The sequence below is a fragment of the Xenopus laevis genome, chromosome 4S (assembly GCF_017654675.1).
Source record: "Xenopus laevis strain J_2021 chromosome 4S, Xenopus_laevis_v10.1, whole genome shotgun sequence".
Classification (NCBI taxonomy): domain Eukaryota; kingdom Metazoa; phylum Chordata; class Amphibia; order Anura; family Pipidae; genus Xenopus; species Xenopus laevis.
This window is the reverse complement of record NC_054378.1, coordinates 67,949,829-67,974,565: the sequence shown is the minus strand read 5'-3', so window position 1 is coordinate 67,974,565 and position 24,737 is coordinate 67,949,829. Positions and strand designations below refer to the sequence as shown.

The 24,737-nt window shown below is 36.3% G+C and overlaps 1 protein-coding gene across 14 annotated transcripts in view; it reads right to left on the bottom strand.

Annotated features, from left to right (window-relative positions):
- Positions 1-10,886: 10,886 nt before the first annotated feature.
- The window catches only part of dab1.S (Dab, reelin signal transducer, homolog 1 S homeolog), a 433,928-nt gene continuing 420,077 nt past the window's right edge, over positions 10,887-24,737 (bottom strand). For 13 of the 14 annotated variants that reach the window (XM_041561404.1, XM_041561396.1, XM_041561394.1 and 10 more), the window contains 4 exons: positions 19,516-20,052; positions 16,060-16,187; positions 15,543-15,638; positions 10,887-12,056 (listed from right to left, as the gene is read on the bottom strand). In XM_041561404.1, the coding sequence (XP_041417338.1) occupies positions 15,558-15,638; positions 16,060-16,187; positions 19,516-20,052 (746 nt within the window). In that variant the 3' untranslated portion in view covers positions 10,887-12,056; positions 15,543-15,557. The remainder of the gene's footprint in view (positions 12,057-15,542; positions 15,639-16,059; positions 16,188-19,515; positions 20,053-24,737) is intronic. The other variant, XM_041561400.1, reaches the window with a different exon arrangement.

The window sequence follows — 24,737 nt, the reverse complement described above, 5'->3', positions numbered from 1 at the left end:
TGGAACACACTGATTGCAATGCCATACTGTAGTTAATAATGAAGAATGAGAGGCCTTTATATCCCCAGAGAATTGAAAGATGGAATTTTGAGCAGCTATGTACGGTAGAGCCCATAAGCAAATCTTTTAACTTAGCATAACATAACTGAAAGACAAAGTTCCCCTATAATGTAAGAAATGTATAGTTCACTAGTTGGTTTCCATTTGGGTGCCAAGCCCAAAACTACAGCCAGAGGGAGATGATTAAACCATTTCAACAAAAATGAACAGGCACTCAAAAACTCCAACGTAATGGACAGATGCCATGTTTAATTATTCCTTCCCATATTCTTCCAAATTCCCATTCTATAGTGCGTGTGTGTGCTTGTGCGTGTGCGTGTGTTGTTTTTTCCAGGGCCGCGGCTCCTACCAGAAAGCAGCAGTGAGAATAGTGAAGAATTTTGGCTACCCTGGAGATTGTCTCCCAGATAAAAACAATGATTAATTAAAGGTTTTATCAGTAATTTAATCTCTGGAACTGCATACCCCTATTTTACAAAATGCATTCACTTGCAGATTAAAAATTGCTTGTAAAATATTAGGCCATGGAATATACACAAATCAATCAATTTATTTGTGTTTGTGCAGCAATTCTGGTCACATTAGTGCCATTGGCACTTTACTAATAGTGCCTACATTCCCACCATACTGATATGATCATTGATTGCTTTTTTTTAGTCTGCATAATGCATAATGGCTACTATATATTTTGTAATGCACTGCATTCCTCTGCAGCTCACCTTACATATGAGTCTTTGGTGAGAATGTGTAAAAACCTGGAATTGCTAGTATTTCCGTTGTTTGCTATGCAGGGCACAATGATACATGCCTTTAGTTATGTCAACAAAGTTTAGCTGAAAAATGACAGAATGATGAATCCATATAATAATACTTCATACAAATAGATTTTAAGTGCATATAAGTGCACCTTAGGATTATTGGCCAAGATGTAACTTCCCTTTGCATTATACAGTGTTGTACCCAAAGCTATGATAGATGTGTACATAATAACAATACATACCTATGAAAATGGCTAACCTGATATTTTGACGTGGAACACAGCAGCAAGAACTTGTTTCAGCTTGTAATTTCTCAAGGGCATGCTTTATGTTTTCTTGGAGAATATTAGCTCAAGTAAAATCTGTGGCAGTCACCATCTTATACAAAGGACTTGCTTATAAGCCACCCGGTTTAATGGAAAAAGATAATAAGCATACGCAGTCTTTTGCATCATTCAATATATTGCGTTGTAAAAGTCCCATGCTCGCTCATCATCAATCTGTTAGCATTTTATAAGAAAAGCAAAACCATGCAATATAACCAAAGAATTGGCTTCTTAAACACAAATTAAGCAGCATTATGAATATCATCACAAGTGAAACTGAAAATGCTTCTCCATTGTAAATAACTGAAATGGCCGGCAGTTAAATCTACATATCGCGAAGTCGCCCATAGTTTCCTCCCGAGGCAACTTCAGAAGAACAAAGTGATGCGTTGGGTGTACCGCCATCGATTTCAGTTGTTTCCACTGGAGACACGTTTGCGGGTGATTTGTCGCCCGCAGTTGTGTATTTTTATCACGGGTGACAAATCTCCCCTTAGGCCACTGCGTCACATTGACTTCTGAAAACCCATGTGATCTGAATGTGCATGTCCAAATGATCAACAATTGCTCAAGGAATGGCAAGGCGGCACTCCGGTTAGATAAAAAAGGTGGTTTATTCCAACAGGTCATTGACCAACATCACCTTACGCCTTTTGGGAGTAACTCCCTTAATCATAGGCTATGAGTTACTCCCGAAATGCGTCAGGTGATTTTGGTCAGTGACCTGTTGGAAGAACCACCTTTTTTATATAACCGGAGTGCCGCCTTTCCATTCCTTGAGCAATTATTATTTCAGTGGGGACGCTGATGGCAGAGCACCTGGACCACAACAACTAAAAAATGGAACTACACTAAGAAGATCACATGGGGGTGAGTTTGGAGCAGCCTAAATCTTTTTTGTACAAATGATCAACAGCCACATCTGATCAATCACACAAAAGGATTACATGTTTTTTATCTTTAGTTTAGGCTGAAAATTGGATGTGGCATTTAAATGAAGTTGTGTTGCCTTTTGATCCAATCATGTTGTATGAAACCCAGATTGATTGTCAGTTCTCAAGTGGGTAGAAACAGTAGGAGGCCAAACTCATGCATGAGGCACTAAGGTGCATGACCAGTTGTCAGACACAACCCAATTCTCATATGAAGAGTGTTACTTGTTGATCACTTGATCAGCTACACACTACAGGGCATTGTGATTACAGAATTAAACACGTACGGGAATCTTTCTGTAAAAGTAACAATTGGCTATCAAACATAATTATTCTACCTGTTGTGATAATGTGATCAAAGCTAAAGGTTTATTGGTTGCTATGGGTTATTGCACGTTCAGCCAAATGTTACCATTGTTATTAAATGAATGTAAAAATTTCCAAATTTAAAGGAAACTCTGCAACTTCCGAGAAATGGTTTTAACAATTTTAGTACCGTCCTGTTTTACAGGGTATAAGCTGTGGTGTGCTAAATAAATTTCCTTTTGTAATGAGATAAATCATACCTTCATGTTAATGATGTCGGAATTGTAATAAACTGCATCTCCCCACTCTTGCATTAGATCTTGTGTTGGTCTGATCTTTGTCAGCAAGAGACGTAATATGTTCACTGGCTCCTTCTCTGACAAGGGCAACAAAGTCCTCAACCAGCTTATCTGATGTTTATCTGATGTTTATCTTGTTTTTTTTACCATAAAGTCTGAATTTTTAGTGGAAAAAAACCCACAATTTTTTCAGGATTTATTATACCCTGAGGATGGAAAAAGTCCAAATCCGAAAATCCGGCATCTCAGAATTGCAGAGATTGCATATAAATCAATGATAGAAGTACTGAAGATATCTAGATCTGGGTTTCATGCAAAAATCCAAAGATTTTGTGGTTTTCGGGTGAAAAATCTGAAAAATTTGTACAATTAGTTTTTTTTTACACCTTTTTTGGGGGTTTTCAGGAAAATGTATTGATAAATACATAAATACCCTGTGCAAATTTGGTCGGAGTATTTTTCAAAAACGAATGAGTTACATTCAGACTTTGATAAATGGGCCTCCCAGTGTTCTTGACATTCCAATTCATTCATTTAATAGAAAATTAGAGGAGTATATATTTAGTAATTCTATTTTTTATGCAAAACAATGTATGTTGTAAAGGCCACTTTGATTTGTACTTGTACTTGTCTGCGCCAGGAAGTTGAGAGAATATTGCTGTATTTGACTAGTTTTCTTCGGTACATTTTTTTCTCAACAGAAACAGATTAATTAAGATGCCTGCGTTCTTTTTAAAGCAGTAACTCACTGGTTGACTTGGTCTTACAACAGAAATTTAATTTCAGGCCTCATTACAAACCTGAGTAGCACGGACAACATATTCTCCACATTAATAATACACAACCATTTAGATGCAAATTGACCAAGCTTCTTCAGGAGGCACAGCTATGGGAAGGATGGAGTAAACAAATGCAGCCCACTGGTTATTTAGGACAGAGCCATATTTATATAAATATAATTGCATAGTTTGTGCTGCATAAGTACTAATACAGAACATTTTTAGGCACAGGGAGTTTACAGATACAAGTGAAAATACTGATCTTATTGATAAACACCAAAATAAAGTTGAATTGCACTGTATACTAGAATAAAAATACAAATAATGAATATGATATATAATGTATAATTAAGATGGGCCTCCAAAAATGTCTTCCAATTGGCAGCATGGATTGCATTCTAAGCTCTTATATAGTAACATCGTAATATAGTAACATAGTAAGGTTGAAAAAAAGACACATGTCAATCAAGTTCAATCTTGAAAAAAAATATATATAACCTGCCTAATTGTTAGTTTATCCAGACAAAGGCAAAAAAAAAAAAAACCATTTGAAGCCTCTCCAATTTGCCTCAGAGGGTGAAAAAATCCTTCCTGGTTCCAAGATGGCAATCGTACTGGTCCCTGGATCAACTTGGACATCTTTTGGACAGGTGTTTTCCGATATGGGTTAAGGAATGTGCAGTTTTCTTTATGGCACATTTTTAAACGCCATAAATTAAAGGACAGAACCCCTGGCTTCCATTCAAAAACAAACAGGGGGGGGGGCGCGAACAGAATGGTTAGCGCTGCTCAATACAGAAAGTGTTGTGCTTCAATTTGGGAAGTGTTTAAACATGATTTGAACTACAACTTCCAGCATGTCAAAACGTTGAAAGCCCACAGGCTGGTCATCCTTGCCATTTCTAAGACTATAAAGTGTTACATAGTCTAATATATCATATGTACATTTGCCAATTATAAATTTGGTTAAGGGCTAATGCCCTCTCTGTCCTACACTAAAACTCCAATTACCTGATCCTCCTAATTTAATAGATTTGCATCTGAGCTTGCTGTCAGACTGGTACAATGGTAGGCAAGTTTGGCAAAATCTTGCTCTTTCCTTCTTTTGAGACTTACCCACTCGCAAGGTTCTCTATGCCCCAGTACTGTTCCATGTCATCAGTAGAACAAGAGCTTGGAACTGATTTACAGTTTTTCTCATCGAATAAATCTCCGCAGTCATCATCCTCATTACACAACAGTCTCTGCACAATACACCTTCCTTAGGCACACAGAGAGAGAGCTGCAGATTATTTGACTTACTGTTAATAAACAGCTTCTTTAAAAACATTGAAATGTGTTGCCTAAAGAATAATAGAAATTTATAAGCTTTATTGAGCAATTATGGATTTGATAGATAGATAGGTTTTGCATTTATGTTTTTTAAATGTATGTTTTCCTATAACTTCTGTATGTATTCCACAATGAAAAAAATCTTGAAAGCTTGACTTTTGATTTATTTATTGTACTACACAAAATGGACCCAGTTTCTTAAACATGTTGTTATGATGAATCAGTAAGGTAGATTTTCAAAAGAAACCACAGGGGAACATAAGTGGATCAATAAGCTGCACAGCAGGTGTACATAATGGTATGATTACTCCAGTTTTGGAAATTGACTGCCTACAAAGATAATTCTTGGAAATCACATCATATGTTTATACCTTGGTTTAACACAGACTTACAAAGGACCCCTCACTATCGTTACCACACTTATAGTAGTAATAGAAATCCCTGCTTTGAGACTGCTACATTTTTGTCTAACTCAGTTACCTTCCCCACAAACAGATTTAACATTTAGGGGGTTATTTATCAAAGTCTGAATTTATCTCAATATTTTCTGCTATAAACTCTGATCAAATCCGCTCTGGTTTTTTACGTTTATTATTACATTTTCCCGAAAATTTGCTTTGCGGGAAAAAAAACAGATTTTCACGATTTTTTCACCCTTTGCTGAACTTGGTATAATTAAAACAAATAAAAAATGAAATCATTATAAAAAGCAATGATCTGACTGGCAGTTACAAATGCACTGGAGCAATTTAGCCTTATGTTAGCATATTAGCCCCAATATATACTATATGCTGTGGGCGAGCTCTCTCAAAATGGCACATTTATTTAGGTCAGAATTTTTGCTTTGAAGAGCTTTGCCATACTTTGAGCAAATGCATCTGACGCTAGTGAAAAATTCATCAGCGCAACAGTTTCTGAGCAGATTGTTAATATACGTCAATTTAAATATGGCTACATATATATATATATATATATATATATATATATATATATATATATATATATATATATATATATATATATATATATATATATATATATATATATATATACCAATGTTTTATAGACAAGCACTCCCTTTGATGTAAAACAAATAATCTTTTATTGTGAAAAATTCATCAGCGCAACAGTTTCTGAGCAGATTGTTAATATACGTCAATTTAAATATGGCTACATATATATATATATATATATATATATATATATATATATATATATATATATATAGAAAGGCATAAGGAGCGCACAACCATGTGTCCATATTCGCCCTGGGTGCCAGTCAAGGAATATGTAATAAGAATTGCAGCAAGCGACGGCACTCCTAGGAATTTCACCAAAACAGCAGTGATATGAATCAAAGGTGAGGTTTAATAAATCCTACGTTTCGTCCCTGACGAAGGTTCCGGTTAGGAACCGAAACGTAGGATTTATTAAACCTCACCTTTGATTCATATCACTGCTGTTTTGGTGAAATTCCTAGGAGTGCCGTCGCTTGCTGCAATTCTTATATATATATATATATATATATATATATATATATATATATATATATATATATATATATATATATATATATATATATATATATATATACCAATGTTTTATAGACCAGCACTCCCTTTGGTGTTAAACAAATAATCTTTTATTGCATCATTATTGGATAATGATGCAATAAAAGATTATTTGTTTTACATCAAAGGGAGTGCTGGTCTATAAAACATTGGTGTATACAAGATTTACCGTGCACCCCTGCCTTCATTAAGATTGATTTCGGAGTGCGGATACTCATCTGGAAGATATATATATATATATGTGTGTGTGTCTTTATTAGTGTTGGTGAAATTGCTGGAAGCGGCCGCTTATTATTAAAAATGTCCAAGGAAGCAAAATAAAGACAAGAGATCCTCTATTGTCCTAGACATAAGCCCACCCTAAAACAAATGTGGGATGACCTTCAAATGGTTAAAAAAGTGTAAATAATATATATTTAACAGTTACAACTTTTAAACATAATCCCACATTACATTATGAAAAAAAAAAATCATCAATTCTCTTTTTTATGACTTTTTTGAATACAGGATATGATGTCACTGATACAGTAATGTTGAGGATGTAGCTTCATCGTAACAATTTGCCAGGTCGAACCAGGCCAGTAGATTTGGCGAAAAGGGTAATGTATTCGCCTTTTAGTAAATAAGCAATGTCATTGCGAATTGTCATTTTGGAAGAATGTTTTGCCAAAAGAAATATAATTCGCCCCTTTGTGCCTCAAAGTGCACAATTTGAGTTCACCAAAGAAAAACTCACCCACTTTCTATTTATTCCTATGGGATTTTTAGAAGCCTGTTTATCAATGGGTGGAAGTTCGTGCTCACCATTTAATAAAGCCTATTCCACAGGAATGAATAAAAAGAGAGTAAGATTATCTGTGGTGAGTTTTTTTTAATTTCACACTTAAAATAAATCTTCCCCTGCATGTTTCAAATATCCAAGTTAGTTTGGTCTATTATTAATATATTTATATTCAGATTACATTGTGGTTTAATCAATCTCTTAAAACGTCTGTTTATATGATTTATGGCAAACAGAGAGGGAGAAAGAGAGAGAAAAGAAAGAAAACCAATCGGAAACTGCTCCTACCTGTTTCTGTACAGCGCAAAACTTCATATGTCGTTGTATTCCTGCAAGGGGTTCTTGAAACACACGGCTCCTCTTACATGTCTAATCGATTGCAGGATTCCCCCACCAAATTTGGAGGGTTGTGTTAATCTTGCAAAACTGAACTAAATATGGAAATAGAAATGTGGGAGGTAAATTGTTATAGAGCCCTTCTGACATCAATACACAAAGCTTTGCCTGGGGATGGAATCAAAAGGGCCTGCCAACTCTGGGAGAAACTTTACTGAATTCAAATATTAGTGCTGGCTCTGAAGATAGCTGGGTATTTGCTTCCTTTTCACAGCTGTGAATAAGTGCAGTAAAATGATGTATAATGCAAACCTGCTAACCCATACAACATATAAGCACAAACCTACACAATGTATTGGCCAAAATTATATAGGAGCTCTCACAAATTCTACTGGATATTGAAGCTTGCTCTTACATTCTTGGAATTTCTCAATCTCAATCATTATTTTAAACGAAAAAACATTTAAAGCAAAAAAGCATAGCACCCTAGTCTAGTCAATGACCCATGCAATAGTATGATTTGTTTATAATTATCCACCTTACTGCCTACATTGAATAACTTCATAAAACTGAAACCAAAACAGCATATATTGGATAAATACTGCCTGTACTTACCTATAACAATGCAAGGCAAAATATAGAAAAAGAGTCCAATATAAAAACATTGCTGAGGATGGTGGTCAGTTACAGAATACTAACTTGTCTGTAGCATTATGCAGGCTCACAGCAACTCTTCCCAGTTACAGAAGATATATACATACAGATCACACGGAATGGGTAATTTTGTTGTACTGCTGCTACTCTTGTACTTAAATATATTTGGCCCTTTTAGAAATCAGTTTGGACATGCAAATTCTGTGCATTTCATTGGGCCTACTAATTTACTTGGTAAATTAATTACAAGTAAATTAATTCTATGTACACCCACAAAGGGACAATAATTGGTCAGTCAACCCAGACCAATCATCTGGATGCCCAACAATCATTGTCCAGGGTATGGTTGTTTTTACTTATGTTCCTTTTTGGTGGCTGCAACATTACACACAGCAAATGAGTTTGAATTCCAGACATTGCTGCTTAAAATATTGCATATTTATCCAGGTATGTATGAATTTAAGGCATTAGAGTAGCCTTGTATACAATTCTGTTGCATGCAAAAAGTAAAAAAAAGTTTATCAGTAGTGATGGGCGAATTTATTCGGCAGACGCAAATTTGCGGCGAATTTGCACGATTCGCTTCCGGCGAATAAATTTACGAAAATCCACTGGTGAAAATTCGCCAGTGTAAAGAAAAATTTTCAAAAAACGGATGACGTTCCGCTAATTTTTTGCGCAAATTCGCCCATCACTATTCATCAGCTGATATTGGTAGTTCTGTAAAACTGAAAACAGTAGCCTTCCTATACTGGGTAGTTCTTAGAGCATACAATGAAATGAATTGAAAACCACATACAAATGAATTTCACAGGGTCAGCAAACAGAATGGTATTTGTGTATCCTTTCTTTGCCCTTTGACTGCATTGTTAATGATTAGCTATCTATGGGGAAGTATTTTAATAATATTGTGATGAAAGACGGCCAAAAAACAAGCAACAGGCTGAAGTCCTTTTCACATGGCATATTTCAGTCAATGAAGCAGTATGAACAAGGGAAACTTCTTTCCCATATTATTTTCCTTATCACTGCAAATATCTTGGCTAGTGCAATGTGACAGAGTAAATATCAGAGAAGTAGAAAGGACCAAGCAACTAATAATAAGTCTTTCTTTATGGTTTACTTGGTTCTGACATAATCATGGATTTGTCATGTGTCCAAGCAAAAGTCAGTAATTCTGCAATGTAGCTTCATGTCATCACTAATACAACCTGTTAATCTGGTCTGTGAATTTCGAAAAAAGAAAGGATTTTAGTCTAGCCCATATCATGGCAGTAACTCCAAACTTTATAACTATTTCTAAAAAAGGGTCCTGGTGTGCAGTGTCGGACTGGGATGCCAATGGCCCACCAGAAAACCGTAGACTGTGGGCCCACTTTCCAAACTCTTATTCCTCCTCTCCTCACTCAACCTCTTTATTCTCCTAGTCTTTTATATCTACTTCCTCTATTCTTCCATTATTAAGCATTTTTCCCATAAATAAATAGGCAATGACCATGGAATAGGCTAAATGGTTAGAAGTAAGAGGGCCCACTGACACCTGGGCCCACCAGGAGTTTTCCTGGTATCCCAGTGAGCCAGTCCGACACTGCTGGTGTGGCATTCATCTGCTGACCCAAGACAAACTTTGTCCCTATTTTGTTTTGGGTACGTGCTATGACTTTAACACACCAGTAATTATTTAACAATAATGGCCAGATAGTACAGTAAACTATCCTACCAGAATGATCCTGGGGCCACTTCTTTATATATATATATATACAGGTACAAATACAAGTTTTTTGAGCGTATAAACTCACAAATTTGAAGTATTTGAGTTTTTTCTCCACAATTATATTCACAAATCCTAATACTAATTCAGATTCAAAAATGATCCCATCATGTGCATAGTACTCATCAATTGCATTTGATTCTATTCCGTAAAATGCTATACTGTCAAATGGAATACGTAGGTTCCAAGCAATTTCAAATCAGTGTTTTACTCCAGATTTGTAAGTAGAAATTTGATACTACTTTTGCTCCAATTTTAGTTCATTCCACTTTTGTGAATTATATAATTATCACATGAGCATATTGTCTTTTAGTTATATTTTCCAGTCTTCTTCCCATCAGCTAATGTTTCTCATCAGCTTGTGTGGTGGCTAACCACCAGGATCTAAGAAGGTTGCCTTTCTTCACACATATATGATTTCTAGGTCAGCAAGTCATTATCATTTTTGTCGTCTTTTTTTTTTAATTGTAGTAAAATCCATTAGTCCTAAGACATGTCTGCAACAATCTCATTGCATTTGGCCACATCTGATGCAGATACACATAGGTGTAAGCATGACAATATGCAATAGTGAAAAGGCTTATTGTGATAAACTTCACTAACACATATCACAGTGCCACTCAACATCTAGTCAATGACAGAATAGATGCTGCCAGCTATGTGTTTCTTTAGAAAATATTGTCCCAAAATTTCTCGTACCATTTACATAACTTGACTTATCTCACTCCAACTTTGTGTTGTCCGGAAAGTTTCATTTACCCTGTCATAAAGATGCCAAAACATGTTGGGTATTAGTGTTGGGTCCACTGTTTTACCACTGTTTTACAGATGACCAGTCACAAGTCATCTGGAGAAGTGATCCACTGAAAAAAATCATGTTTGCTCTGTGTGGTATTATATTTTGGTGACATCAGTGCATCTGATCAAAGTAACTGCCATGTTTTGTGTTTTACATGGTGGTAAAAAATTTCAAAATCATCATACAAGGATCTTCATTCAGTTTATTAGTTTCTGACAAGCTAATTACGCTGCACTTGAAAAAAACCATGTGATATGAAACCTGAAAATGACGCACCTTCCAATCACTGACATTCGCTATCTTGCTACAGTGTAATGGCAATATGAAACCATTTGTCATTAATACTCATATTTACAAAATCTGTCATTGTATGTTAATTACTTAAAGCCTTTTCCATTTGAAGAGTTTAATGTTACAATTATAAAATAAAAATCCAATTTTCCCCTAATGTACAAAAGAGACAGAATTGGGTAATCTAATCACAGATTCTCTTATAGCAAAAAGTCATGCCTCTTAAGTCCACAGAGAAAGTCTATTTCATTTTTGTCCACCTTTTGGATTTGTTCCAGAGTTTTTTTTAGGCAAATATTCGATCTTCAAAAATGGCACACATAATGAGTCTGCATAGCTTTTCAGCAGCAAGGTACCAGATGAGCAAGCATCCTCAATTCTATAATACGAAAGTCTATTTGTGAATCTAGGAATCACTCAGGGTCTAGAACATTTGGCATCTTTCCACATAGACCATAAAAGCTCTTCTTCTAATGAATAGGTTATATAAAAAAATGTGTATTTTGAGCCTTCCTCCCCACTCCAAATAAAGATGGTTGTCATATGAAATAAAATAATACTCCTTTCAATGAGACTCTTCTTTAGGTGCTGCTTAAAAAACTTCCATGAAGATCAACAGTGCAATGTTCAGCCTCCATATTCCTCTGTGGTACTGCTGCTATATTGGGGTTTCTGCATTACTTAGAATATATAAGACTATAAAAACTTTTGAAAGAAAAGTGATAAAGTAAAGTAGTCAAAAAAATAGTCATCTTGTATTGTTCCCATTAAGGTTAAGTAGGTCAACATGGATAAAATCAGGGATTTATGAACAAATCCAAAGTCATCTTCCATGCCAGTGCCTTTTTGGGACATTGGTGTTGAGAGAGAGAGAGAGACTATCCTTTGCACTGCCTTTGCCACCAAAATCATTCTTTCAGTAAACCGATAAAACCCATTGTTTTGGTGAAGGATCCTGTGAGTGCGAATGGCTCGCTGGTTGTTCAGTCACTTCAAGCACTATAAACTGTATAATGCTATTTCTTCAAGATCTGGGCATAGAGTGGCTCTTCTGATCTTCTCTAAATCAAAAGGAAAATAACAAAGGTTTAGCAATGCCAATTTAGACTTTGGACAACATACATTAAATTTATCTGTGATTTAAAAAAACACAAATGCACTCAAAATCCAGCAAAGTGATGCTTTATGGTTAATAAAAATAACTGTGTGTAGCCTAATCACACCCTAAATCAACAAGATTTAGAAGACTGTCTTAAATTTTAATAAAAAGAAAGAAAAAAAGTTCCAAAATCAACAATAGACCCACTAGTCTCATTTATATTATGGTAAAGTTATAGATTCATGGTATGATATATTTTGCTTTGAGTAGGTGTAATTTTGGTTGCCAAGTCACACATTATCCACCATATGTGATAAAAGAGTGCCAGGTGCTGTAACCCATAGCACTCAACGAGATATTGCTACCTGCTGATTGTTTGCTATCGGTTACTTCACCTGGCCAGATTTACTGCCATCTGCCAATTTCAGCCTCATCTATCAAATGATCAAATGGTGAAAAATCATGATCCCAGAGAACTCATTTCCATTCTGTTGAATCCAATAACAGCCACACACAAACCAAACATTACACTGTTGGTCAAAATCATTGAATAATAGAGCAATGGAAGCATGTTCTCTAGAATCACGCTACAGTTGGACTGAATGACAAGTCTCAGTTTGGCCAATGCTAGAAGAACAATACCTGTTTGAATTTGTAACACCAACAATATTTTGGTCTGAGGTTGTTTTTTTATGTCTTGGGCTTGGACCTATGGTTCCTCTAGTGAAACCAAACCTTATTAGAACTACGTATACTGTAGTTACATTCTTTACAATATATCCTTGAAATATTGGACCCTTTTTTTATAATTATTTTACAGTTATTACAATTATGTTCAAACTATTTGCTCAGACTAATAGGATGTGTGCTTATTTTACTAAATAAGCACACATCCCCACAACCCCTCTAGTCTTATTTTACTAAGAACCTAATTAAAACATTTCTATCAATATTAACTTTCTGAAACAACAGTATAAAATACTCCCCAATCTCCTTTTTACTGATATAGTTTCATTCATTATCTGTACTTTCTGGCCTAAGTTTCTACTAACAATTGGGATTGGCTGTTTTTACGAATTAAGATTTAAGAATTAAGAATTATTTAATGGAAGGCTAAAGCTATAAAATAAAACTTCTCTTAAATGTAACATAACACAGTTTCTAAACAAGGAGAATTGGTGCCACATTAGATTTAAGTCTTTCTGAAGAGGCTTCCCAAAAAAAAAATATAACAGATATGCTTAAAAGCCACCCCACAGAGGTTTCTAGGAGATTCTTTTAAATGGTATTTACAGATATAAAATATATGTTATAACTGCGTCACCTTGTCACTGTAGCATCATTTCTTTAGTTTTGCCAGAAGGCAATTCTAGGCTACAGCAACAGCATCTAAGGTAAGCAGTATGTGCCAACAAAAGAACACATGTTTGAAATGGAACCAATTTCACTTTAACATTGCTCTAGTTGTTTCACTGGAATAGCTACAAGGTAGTTGATTTTCAAAATACTAGCTTTTTCTTCAAGACTCTTGGCAAAGTATCTACTTAAAATGTTACTGTTAAAAATCACAGGGGAGTACTTTTACTGTGAATAGAATGGTCAGTAGGGATGTAGCGAACCGCCGATAATGTGTTCGCGAACGCCGTTCGCGAACACCGGCAAAAAATGCGAACAGTTCGCGAACAGTTCGCGAACTTCGAACATCCGAAAATCGTTCGATTCGAACGATCGAAGGATTTTAATCGTTCGATCGAACGATTTTCGTTCGAATCGATCGAAAATCGTTCGATTTTAGCGACCGAATGGTCGAATGGTCGAACGATTTTGACGCGAACGCCTATTGGCGAACGTCGCGCGACGTTCGCGAACTTGCGGCGGACGCGAACAGCCGATGTTCGCGCGAACAAGTTCGCCGCAGAACAGTCCGCGACATCCCTAATGGTCAGTGAAATGGGTCGTTTTGGGCTTATTTTGTAATACAGTGTAAACAGTATATTAATTCTATTTTGGGGGAAAAATGAAGAAATTGTCAAAATTTGTCACAATCATGGAAACAAAACCTCATAAGAATGAAGTATAGCACCTCTTAAAGGGGATGTAAAGGCAAAAAAATAAAATTCCATTTTTACTTTCTTTAATGAAAACAAAATCTATCTCCAATATACTTCAATAAAAAATGTCTACCGTTTTATAATAAACCTGACTGTATGCAGTGAAATTCCCCCTTCATTTTACTTTCTCTCACAGCTGCAGATAGGAAACTTCAGATGGTACCTAACTGCTCTGCAGGGAAACAATCATACTTTCAAATGGCAGGGAGGAGGCCCCCCCAACTTACTTCCCAGAACCTGAGCAGCTCTGTTTATTTCCCTGTAGAGATTTGTATCCATAGACCCAGTGCAGTCTGTATATTATGATTATTAATCAGTCTTGCTGTATTGGCTTCTATGGCAGAAATTATTTGAATTGTGCTGTTTTGATCATTTATGACGATCCCTAAGCTTAACCTCCCAACTGAAGCCCAGACCACACTGAGCATGTGTGTAGTCTTGGTCTTACAAAGATGTTTAACAAAGTTACAGTACAAGATGAAAGCATAAATCATTAAATACATTTTGAAAGCATAAATCATTTGTTTATATTTAGAATACAAAATACAGCATTTCTAACATTATTCTATTTTAGACTTTAGTTGCCCTTTAATTGGCTAACTGGATAAAGGGAAAGAATCAGTGTTAAACGTTCAATTATTTTCTCATATAAATAGCCCCAGGGGTATTCCCAAAATTGATTTTTATCCTCACTTTCACACAATAGGCTTAACTATCAGGGCTTAGACATTGTGCTGTGCTAAGCTACATCATTGGCAGAAAAGCTCACAAGTAGAGTCACTGTGATATCCATATTGGAATTATAAATGCCATTCAGTGTCATAATTACACTGTGTTTCATAAGTCATCCATGGGTGAAAGATTTAAAAAATCTGATCAATCAAGTTGACCTATGCAATGTTCAATTGACAGTAAGTAGACTAAATTAACAGATCATGCTCAAACACAACATATTGTGGTTAAGTTAAAATAACCATTGTTTCCATAGATTATAATTTAGGTTGATTATTATTTATACCATTTATAAATAGATCACTGTTTTATTGACACTAGCCTTTCACAGTTCACCTACTTTTAGATTGACACGCTCCTATTCTGACAGAACCTAAGGTAAGAAGAACCATGCTCTCTCGTTCAATTGAAGCAAGAACCATATAGCAATATAGAAAAAAATATATTATAGACAAACCACGCAGGACACAGCACAAACCAAGGGTAACATAAATCAAGGTTTTCCAAATCATGCGCAAAGAGAATATGAAAAAGATAATTGGAAATGAAAAGGAGTGTAAATGAAGGGATACAACAAGAATAAGAGGAAAGAAACAGGTACCTACCGCCAGCTGTGCTATCTAGCTACCGACCTGTGGGCTTATAGCATCACCACTGGGTTCACCTAGGTCAGTGCAGGTTGAGGCCTGAGATGCATCAGGCTAAAACACAAGAACATTAACACTCATATTGCTAAACAATGAAAGAGTAGACAGTTTAGAAAAGAGCAGGATTAAAGCATTTAGTTTGCAAGAGAAGACAGTTTTTTTTTAGCAAAAGCTCGAAAATGCTCTTTTAATGCTAAGTATATTTTGTTTTGAACACATACACCCATGTATATTTCAGTCCTTGCACATTCTGTACAAGCTCAAGCACAAAGCAGCTACCAGCTACTTACATATTCTGCTTTGGATAAAGAATTCACAGTAACAAACAACACTCCTGCTTAAAATAGCAGAGCCGACTAACATTTTATGGTTTTTTTTCTACGTCTTTCAGCTTCTACAATATATTATTGAGAATAATGTATGTCAGTTTCTTTGTATTGTCTGGGGAATCGGCTTTTATCTTAGAGGGACTTACTGCATCTTGTTCTCCACTTTTACTTGGACTTTCAAAGCCTTCTTCAAAGATGTCATCAGGAATGGGATCACTTGTGTGAGATGCTGAGGATTTTGAAGGAGAGCTCTGCCTCGGGGCTGGCGTTGGCGCTAGGTAGAGAGATGACATTGGCAACAATTAGCTGCCGCATACCTATTCTTATAGCTCGCATCAAGTTAAAATGGAGTCACCCTTTTTACTGCACATATTAAAATGACATTGAGAAGGAACTGGGTTTTGGAGGACACATTTAGGTAAAGATAAAATAATCATTTGTTAAAGATAGATAAAAGAATAGGAGCTGCTATGAAATCCATATTTCATTTTATATTACAGATTTCCCTGCCAGGAGTTAAACAGACTCCATCAAATTCTTTTTGGAGTCACTGGTTTGAAACTAACAATTTTCCTCTGCTGCCTGCTCGCTGTCTAAACCTGTTGAAAAACATTTATCATATGGAAACAAATACATTCATCATGAAGCTGTAGTTTATGCAGGGGAAATATTTAAACTTTCACTTTTCTCAATTCATATTTAACATTACAGAGTGACTTGTCATGTAGCTTTTTATAATTAAAGTTGTGTTGCTGGTAATATTACAGTTCAAAAGTCAAAAACCCAAGGGGAAATACCAAGTATATGTGTAACACACATAGGGGTTAATATCTCTATGACAAAGTGGAAACCTAAGGAAATAAAATGCAACATAGCATACAAGTGGCCAGTTCTGTAGGATACTAGCTCTCCTCCCCTTAGTTCTCTTACACTTCTGTCTGTTATAAATGACTCCTATAGTGACTAATTGACATAAGTGAATCTGTATTGCTTCTAGAGTAAATCCAGTATCCAGTGATTAGCCCCTAAACCTAAAGGCACTAATATTTTTTTTTATTTTAAAATTCATCCTGTGATAAAGACAAATGCAAATACCCCAACTATTATTTCTGAAGTGAGAGAATAGCAATCTTAATCAATGATAGTGGATAATAAACATCTGATCTGTAATGGTGACAAGTGAGTCTCCAGTAGAAATGGCCTTGTGAAACAGGGCATCAGTGGGCTACAAAAATCACTTGCACAACCACTGGAACTTTTCAGGCACTTCCCTCTAAAAGTTTGGAGTAATTTATGGTCTAACAAACATTTGTACTGGTGCTGTCCATCGATTCCTAGAAGAAACAATGGTACAAGGCCATCAGCATAATCAGCATAAAATCTGATAGTGAGTTATCAAACATTGTACAGGAGTAATGGAGACAGAGCTATAATCACCATGTATATAGGGGGTGTATAAACCATAACACATGGCTAACCAAACCATATGGCTAACCCCATAGTTCTATTTTAGTTCAATAGAAAAACTCAGTGAAGGTAAATCTCAGTAACATTTTATTCTAAAGCCAAGCTCCTAAAATTGGCTTTGGCCTAAGGAATCTGCAGCAGCTGTCCTAGGGCTACTCCTGTTCTCATAAAGGGTCACTTGGAAATGACAACAATATTTCAGTTTTCAGTTTATCAACTCAATTATTCAATAAATGCAAATGTAGCCTCTTGATAAATAATAATCCGATTTCCACAAAAAATAATTTTTATTCCAAAATGTGCCATTAGTTTTCATACACATATTTTGCTGTTACTTCAGTATTTTTTCTCAGTTATCAGTATGGTAACACCTGATCAATTATGTAAATCCAAACATACGGAAAGCAAATGTTCTAGGCACAGAATTAAGGCAATGGCACACTCTTATTAATGAATGCAGTTTTCTTGCAGGAAAACTATGGAGTTGAAACTAGGTAAAATCAATTGCCATTGTTGTTCAGTTCATAGCCCATGGGAGAGAGCACTGCAAATGTCACTTGCTTTGTGAGGGATATGCTCTGGATACGAAACGCATCATGATGTTTTTAAACTGCTGAAATAAAGTTGATCCTTTTATTCAATGAGTGCCATACAGAGTGCTTGCCAATTACTATAACATAGTAAGTTAGTTTGAAAAAAGACACACACCCATCAAATTCAACCTTTCTAGACATATGATAAATGAGAGTAACAGGGTTCCATGGGATTCTAAATGGTAGGCATTAGAATTAAAACTAATACAACACAATACTAAAAACATCCTGATTACAGAAATAAACAATCATGAGTAGAGTCTTAGATATGAATCACCCAGAAGAGCCACAGTTAATGAATCATTACCTATAATACTAGCCTCTAATAGGCCTAAGACAACAGGTTCATTGCCCCAAATTTCCCCCAATTGTATTATGTGTGAAGGAATGGGATAAGGCAGGCAACCTGGCAACCTCTGGAATGCCACAAGAAATTTGGGGTGTGATGGTAGACAAGTCATGGGAGCCCCTGCACTGAATAATGCTGTGCTCTGTCACTTGCACTAGAGTATGGCACAGAGTGCAGAGAACTGATGCAGCTCTAGAAAGTTTAGAAACAATATAATGATCCAAGGGCTGGGATTCTACTTCCTTATTAATAATTCTCTAGGCCCTAGACATTATTTAAATGAGAACTAAGTTGCTGTGTTTTTTTACCATGGAAATTAACTTTTTTCCCCGCTTTTTGTTAATTCTTTATTTTCCTATTGGGTTCATGAAAACCACACCAGGCTTTGTTTGTTTATCCTAAGCTATTAAACCAAAGTCTATTCAAATGAATCCATATAATTGTCCACCTATAATAAAGCTAACCAAACACATACCAACAGTGTCGGACTGGCCCGGCGGGATACCGGGAAAATACCCGGTGGGCCCCGACCCTAGTGGGCCCCACCGGGCCAGTCCCCCTCTCCCAAACTGTTTTTTAAAAATAATAAAAAAAAATTCGGCGCATAGTAGCGCCGTTTGCGCATGCGCGCCGAGCGCCGTTTCCGTTTGCGCATGCGCGCCGTTTGCGCATGCGCGATGCGCCGAGCAGGGATTCGCCAAACAAGTAGGTAGCGGGGGCCAGAGGGGGGCCCTGGACACCAGTCCCGGTGGGCCCCGGACCCCCCAGTCCGACCCTGCATACCAACTTTTTAAGATAGTCAGTCAATTTTGCTGCACATCTGGTCTCATCCTATTCATATACAGGTAGCCAATAAACCCATACATGTGCCAGTGGGGTTTAGTAACCTAACTGGTTTTCCATTTGAAGTAAATAAAGCTACAGTAGTTAAGTTCTTCCAGAGTAAACCATCTAGACTACTGTTCTGTCTGATAAATAATGATTGAACTGCGGTACCTGAAGGTCTGCTTCTGCCTTTCTAAGATTTATCAGCACTACTTCCTTTGAACAGACTGTGTCATCTAGTGTTTGGGAGCATGTTTATGTTTCCCACATTCTTGTAATGAGATAAATTATAAAAACAATAAGTTAATTATACTAACAGCCTTTTTATCAGCCTAACAATTAATAAAATCGAACTCCCCACTACTCACGTGAATTGGTAGATGGTGATGTGGATGTCATAGGAGTCAAATTTAATTGTGAGATGTCAAAGTCATCGCAATCATCTGTATCCTGAGCGAACCCAACTTTGTCAAAATAACTTGAGAAGGCCTCTGAGGTACATGAGAGGGAAGGCTGGTCTGGGTTTCTTGATGGCACTGGAGGAGGATTTACCATATGAAAATCTTTAAACATCTCTAGTTTTTGTTCAGGTCGCAATGGACTTGATCTCATGGAGTCACTAGTTGGTTGCACAGCAGCTATAGGAGCATTGGTACCTTGATACATGGCTGCTTGAAAAGGCAAAACAGTTTGTGTTGGCATGAAGGCAGTGGGTGGAAACTGACCAGGTAATGTTGGCCATGGCTGTTGCTGAGTTGGGTATAGGCCAGGTTGGGCCCAAGCTATTGTCTGGTTTCCCTGCATAACCTGAGCAACTTGAGGCTGTCCACTCAAGACCATTTGTGGTTGAACTAATGGTTGTTGCCCCCAGAATGATGGCTGAACAGCTCCCATTGCAACATAACCTGAAAAAACAATAGAACAACATGTTAAAAATTCATGTGAAATGCATTTAGGCAGCACGGAACTTTCTCACTTCCTACTGATTTCTTTCTAAAACAGTTTTCATTTTAATGGTTGTGTGTTTATTATTTATCAAGCATCTTTACCTAGATTTGTAAAAACAAAAAAAATTGGCTAAAGATACACAGAAGCACATTTACAAACTAACTGGACTTTGGTGGTCTGTTACCTAGTTATGCGGTAACAGCATATCGCTATTTGAAAACATACATTTTCTATAAATTAACATACTGTAACAAATGTATAAAAATTATGGTAACTAAGCTGCTTGCATCCATATGCATGGCAAAATAACCCTATTGGGTATATGTAATGTTTGAACAATCTTTTAAGGTATGGTGATCTAAATTACAGAAATACGCCTTTATCAGGAAACCTCAGATCCAAAGAATTTCAGATAATAGATACCATACCTGTATTTAGATGGGAAAATCCATGCCTTTTGTTGAACTCTGTTTAAATGTTTGATTTTCAATTAAACGTTTTACCACATTTTTTTAGCAGATAGAAGATACAAGGACCTTAAAATAGAACAAGGACCTTAAAAGGGATATAAACCCCAAAATAAAATGTATAATGAAATGGAATATAAAACTAAGTTAGTTTCCAAAACATAGTAATTAATACTGTTTTAAATAAATAAATATTTTTATTAATCAAAAGAATGTAGTATATGTCAGTCTTCTAATGGACAAGTCTGTTGATCAGCTGCATTCTGCTACATTATTTTAAAAGTCAGAACATAGGCACAGACAAATACTGATCTCAATTGTACTAAGGGATGTACCAAATCCAGAATTTAAAGGAGAAGGAAAGCTATGGAGGCATTTTATTGCCAATAGATTAGCCTCAATAATGCAAGCTAGAATGCTAAATTTATTCTGTAGAATGTTTTACCATACCTGAGTAAAAAGCTCTAGAAACTCTCTGTTTGTTTAGAATAGGAGCTGCAGTATTAACATGGTGTGACATCACTTCCTGCCTGAGTCTCTCCCTGCTCTGGGCTCAGATTACAGTAGAGAAGGGAGGGGGGGAGAGAAGCAAACTGAGCATGCTCACGCCCAGGGCAATGAGGTTTAAGCTGAAGGCAGGAAGTCTGATACAGAAGCCCATGTGTACACAATAGAAGGAAAGAAATGCTGTATTTCTTTTGACAGGAGACTCAGAGCAGCACTACATTGGGGGTTTACTGGTATATTTAGATGGACCTTTCTGATAAAGCTTACTTAGTTTTAACCTTTCCTTCTCCTTTAAATCAGCATTCCACCTTTTTCAGCATGATTCAGATTTGGACAAATCCAAATGCTTGGCTCCACTGAATCCAAATCTTTAAAATTACATAACATGTTCCTGCAATTCTATTTACCACTTATTTACCATAATTTGCATATTCAGATTATCTTTGGAATTCATAGAAGATTCAGAAATCCCAAAATAGTGGATTCAATGCATCCCTAGTAATAGTTACATTTACAAATGCATATTTACAATGCATATTGGAAGAGTTACACATTACTCCATTAGGCAGAATGTTATTTTTTGGTTGAACCCCCTTTTTAAATTCTAGTTGAGACCATGATTTACAGATTGCCATATTTTCTGCCAAAGGTTTAAATTAATTGGTTCTGTGACAACATATTTTTGTTGCAGTTTGACACAAAGATATAGAGCAGAGTTCTCACTTAAAATATTTGTTTCATATATTGTGCCATCTCAGTACAGTTTTTCACAAAAGCAAACCACAAGGTGTCAGTGTGGATCTACTCACAGAAGGCATGCTTTCACTTTCAACCACAGAAAACAAATGGCTGGTTATCCTTACCCCGCTGCTCCCCAACATGAAGCAATAAGCATTTAGTTATATATTTACTGTACATAATTCCATTTAGGATTTGCTATTAAACTGAAAAATGAAATATAGTAGTGTTGGGAACAGTGACTAGAAGGAAAATGCTAATGTTCTAGACACAGTTCCTTTTCAGTATTTGCTGAAACAGGTACAGGAACCACTCTGATGGAAATGAATGGAGCACTGGTTTACCCATTTAAATTGCACTGGCCATCATTGAGTATACTGAGATGTGATAATATGCTACACTTTTTGAGACTCTAAATTTCGTTCACATATTAACATGTCTTTGAATCAGAATGCCCTATAGATTTATTTAATTTCCATACAGTTTTGCACTATATTTACAGCAGTGCTTTATGTAATGTTGGAATTTGTTAGAAGCCAACCAACTGGAGTGCTCTGTGACCCACTACTGCCCTGCACAGAGAAGATGTGCTGCATTCCTGGGTCAAGGTAAAAGTCCCCTTCTGACCTATTTTCAAAATCAGCTTTGTGTAACTTAGAGGATCCTTAAGCAGTTTTAGCAGGATTGTCTGTGGTTAAACAGTTTGAGGGACAGAACATTAGGCACCGAACTGCTGTAAAGTGTCCCTCAAGCATCTGTTGAGTTATAACTTCCAGATTTCCACAACAAATATCTGTGTGTGAAGGACTGTAGTTATAATTTATAATATGGCAACAGGTGGACATATCTGTGCAAGTGCACTTGTTCAGTGTTCAGTTGTCTTCAGCAACAGTGCCCAGGATCCTCTAGGAGCACTGGCTTAGTTTGAGCAGGGGCACGGAAGAAACTGAATGGTTTACAATGCAGGGAATGTAAAATACCTCAGGATGCACTTGCCATGGATCAAATGGCACGTTACTTGTTTCATATACTAACAGAACGCAATATATTTGTGCTTTGCTTTTTGTAGAACAAATCAATAGCCTGCTCCCAGAAAAGCACATTTCCTAATTCCCACTTTATTCTCAAGAGAACATGGAGGATATTTTCCAATACCAACCCCTGCAAACAGGGGTCAGTAATCCATTTTTTTTTTATAAATCATTATAAAGTATTGCACTAATAAAGCATGTTGTATAAACTTTGTTAGGAAGCTTCACCTGTCTCCCTGTAGTAACTCTTTTTTGACTCTCATAAGGGCCATACTGCCTTTCTTGGATGTAGAATTGTTAAACACTTCTACCATTCAGCAGCACTGTGCTCAAGAGAGGCAGGTGGGGAAGTATGTAGTTGTCCCCTCTCCTGAACCTTTATTTGCACAGCATTCAGACACACATTAGAGAGTAGCAGAGGCTGCAGGCCACAATGGGCAAATGGTAAACAGTAAGGACAGGGCTGACCTGAGCTCCCTGAGACTGTGGTAGGCACTTAATTTATCCAGAGTGAGGTGCAGACCACAGTTGGTGAAAATGTGTTGACTGAAAGAGCCCCTTCTCCCAGGGCCATCTTGGGTCCCTTCCCCCAATCGTAGAATATTACCCCTATTGTCTGTGTTAGTATCTGTATATATTCTGTGATTTTTAGATGATTATTGTAAATTTGAAATCTTATGACATATATCTAAGAAGGACCTAGAGTTATGGCAGGCAAACCCTTGAATCATCAGGTCTACTGGACTTTGTACAGGGCTCCCTTTTACAAGAGTGCATATTGTGCAAAGCTTGTGCAATCAGCATAGTGGTGCAAGTATAGAAAAGAACAAGAAGGTGCAAGATGTTCACACGCAATTCTGCTTCAGTTTTTCCAGCTGAACCTGTGTCTTGTGATTATAAAAGCTCTAACTGCCTGATAGGTTACCTCCCTCTGAGGTTATTGACAACATTACAGAGCCCTTCAAACTGTATAAGACAACATTTCCTGTGTTCAGTTTAAAAAACTGTCCTGAAAATCACTTCAGTTTCAGTTTAGTACCCCTATAAAATAAACCTGCTTTTCAGATTGGCAATGCACCTGTGAAAATAACCTCAATACCAATAAATATGGTTTTAGATTTTAAAAATGTTTTCTGTTGAATTCTCTGTAATTTTTCTTGTTATTACTACTAATATCAGCATGAAGCCTTCTTTATCGTATATCAAAATATGTATAGCCAGTGTGAAAGGGATGATTTTGCCCCATTCTTACTCCAAGAGCAAATAAAATCTCTAAATAATGAACTGTCTCTTCTGTGTTATTTGCTATAATAATAATAATAATAATAATAATAATAATAATAATAATACAAGAGTAGCTAATTACTGATTGGATGAACTAAACAGTTTTCTTCTTTTTCCAGCATAAAGAATTCTGGGAACAGAACTAGGATAACAAAAAAAAAAGAGTTTGTATTGCAGATATAGATTTTTTAAATTAATACATTTTATTAGCAATTTGGAATAATAGATAAAGAATTGTGAGCTCAATTGAATCTCATATTTATCATGCTCATTGATTGTACGTGTATTTGCCCATAGATAGTATTGCTGGAAGATCCTGTTGGAATGGCTCTTGTCTCACAGTGAAAAATGTCTTTCTGGTTGCAGCTTAAACAGCCTGAACTGCAATGTTTACTCTGAACATATAATTAGATATAGCTACAGTATCTGCAAACAAAAAAAAAAAGAATGTTTTTCCCATTTCCTTTAGCACATTTGTGTCCATACCCCGTTTACGTGAAACATTAGTAATGAGATTGGTTACATGGCATGGCACTGCATTTAAGCAAATCAAATGATTTCATTTACTTGATTCTCTGATGGAGCACGATCAATACTAAATCTTCTACCCAAAGG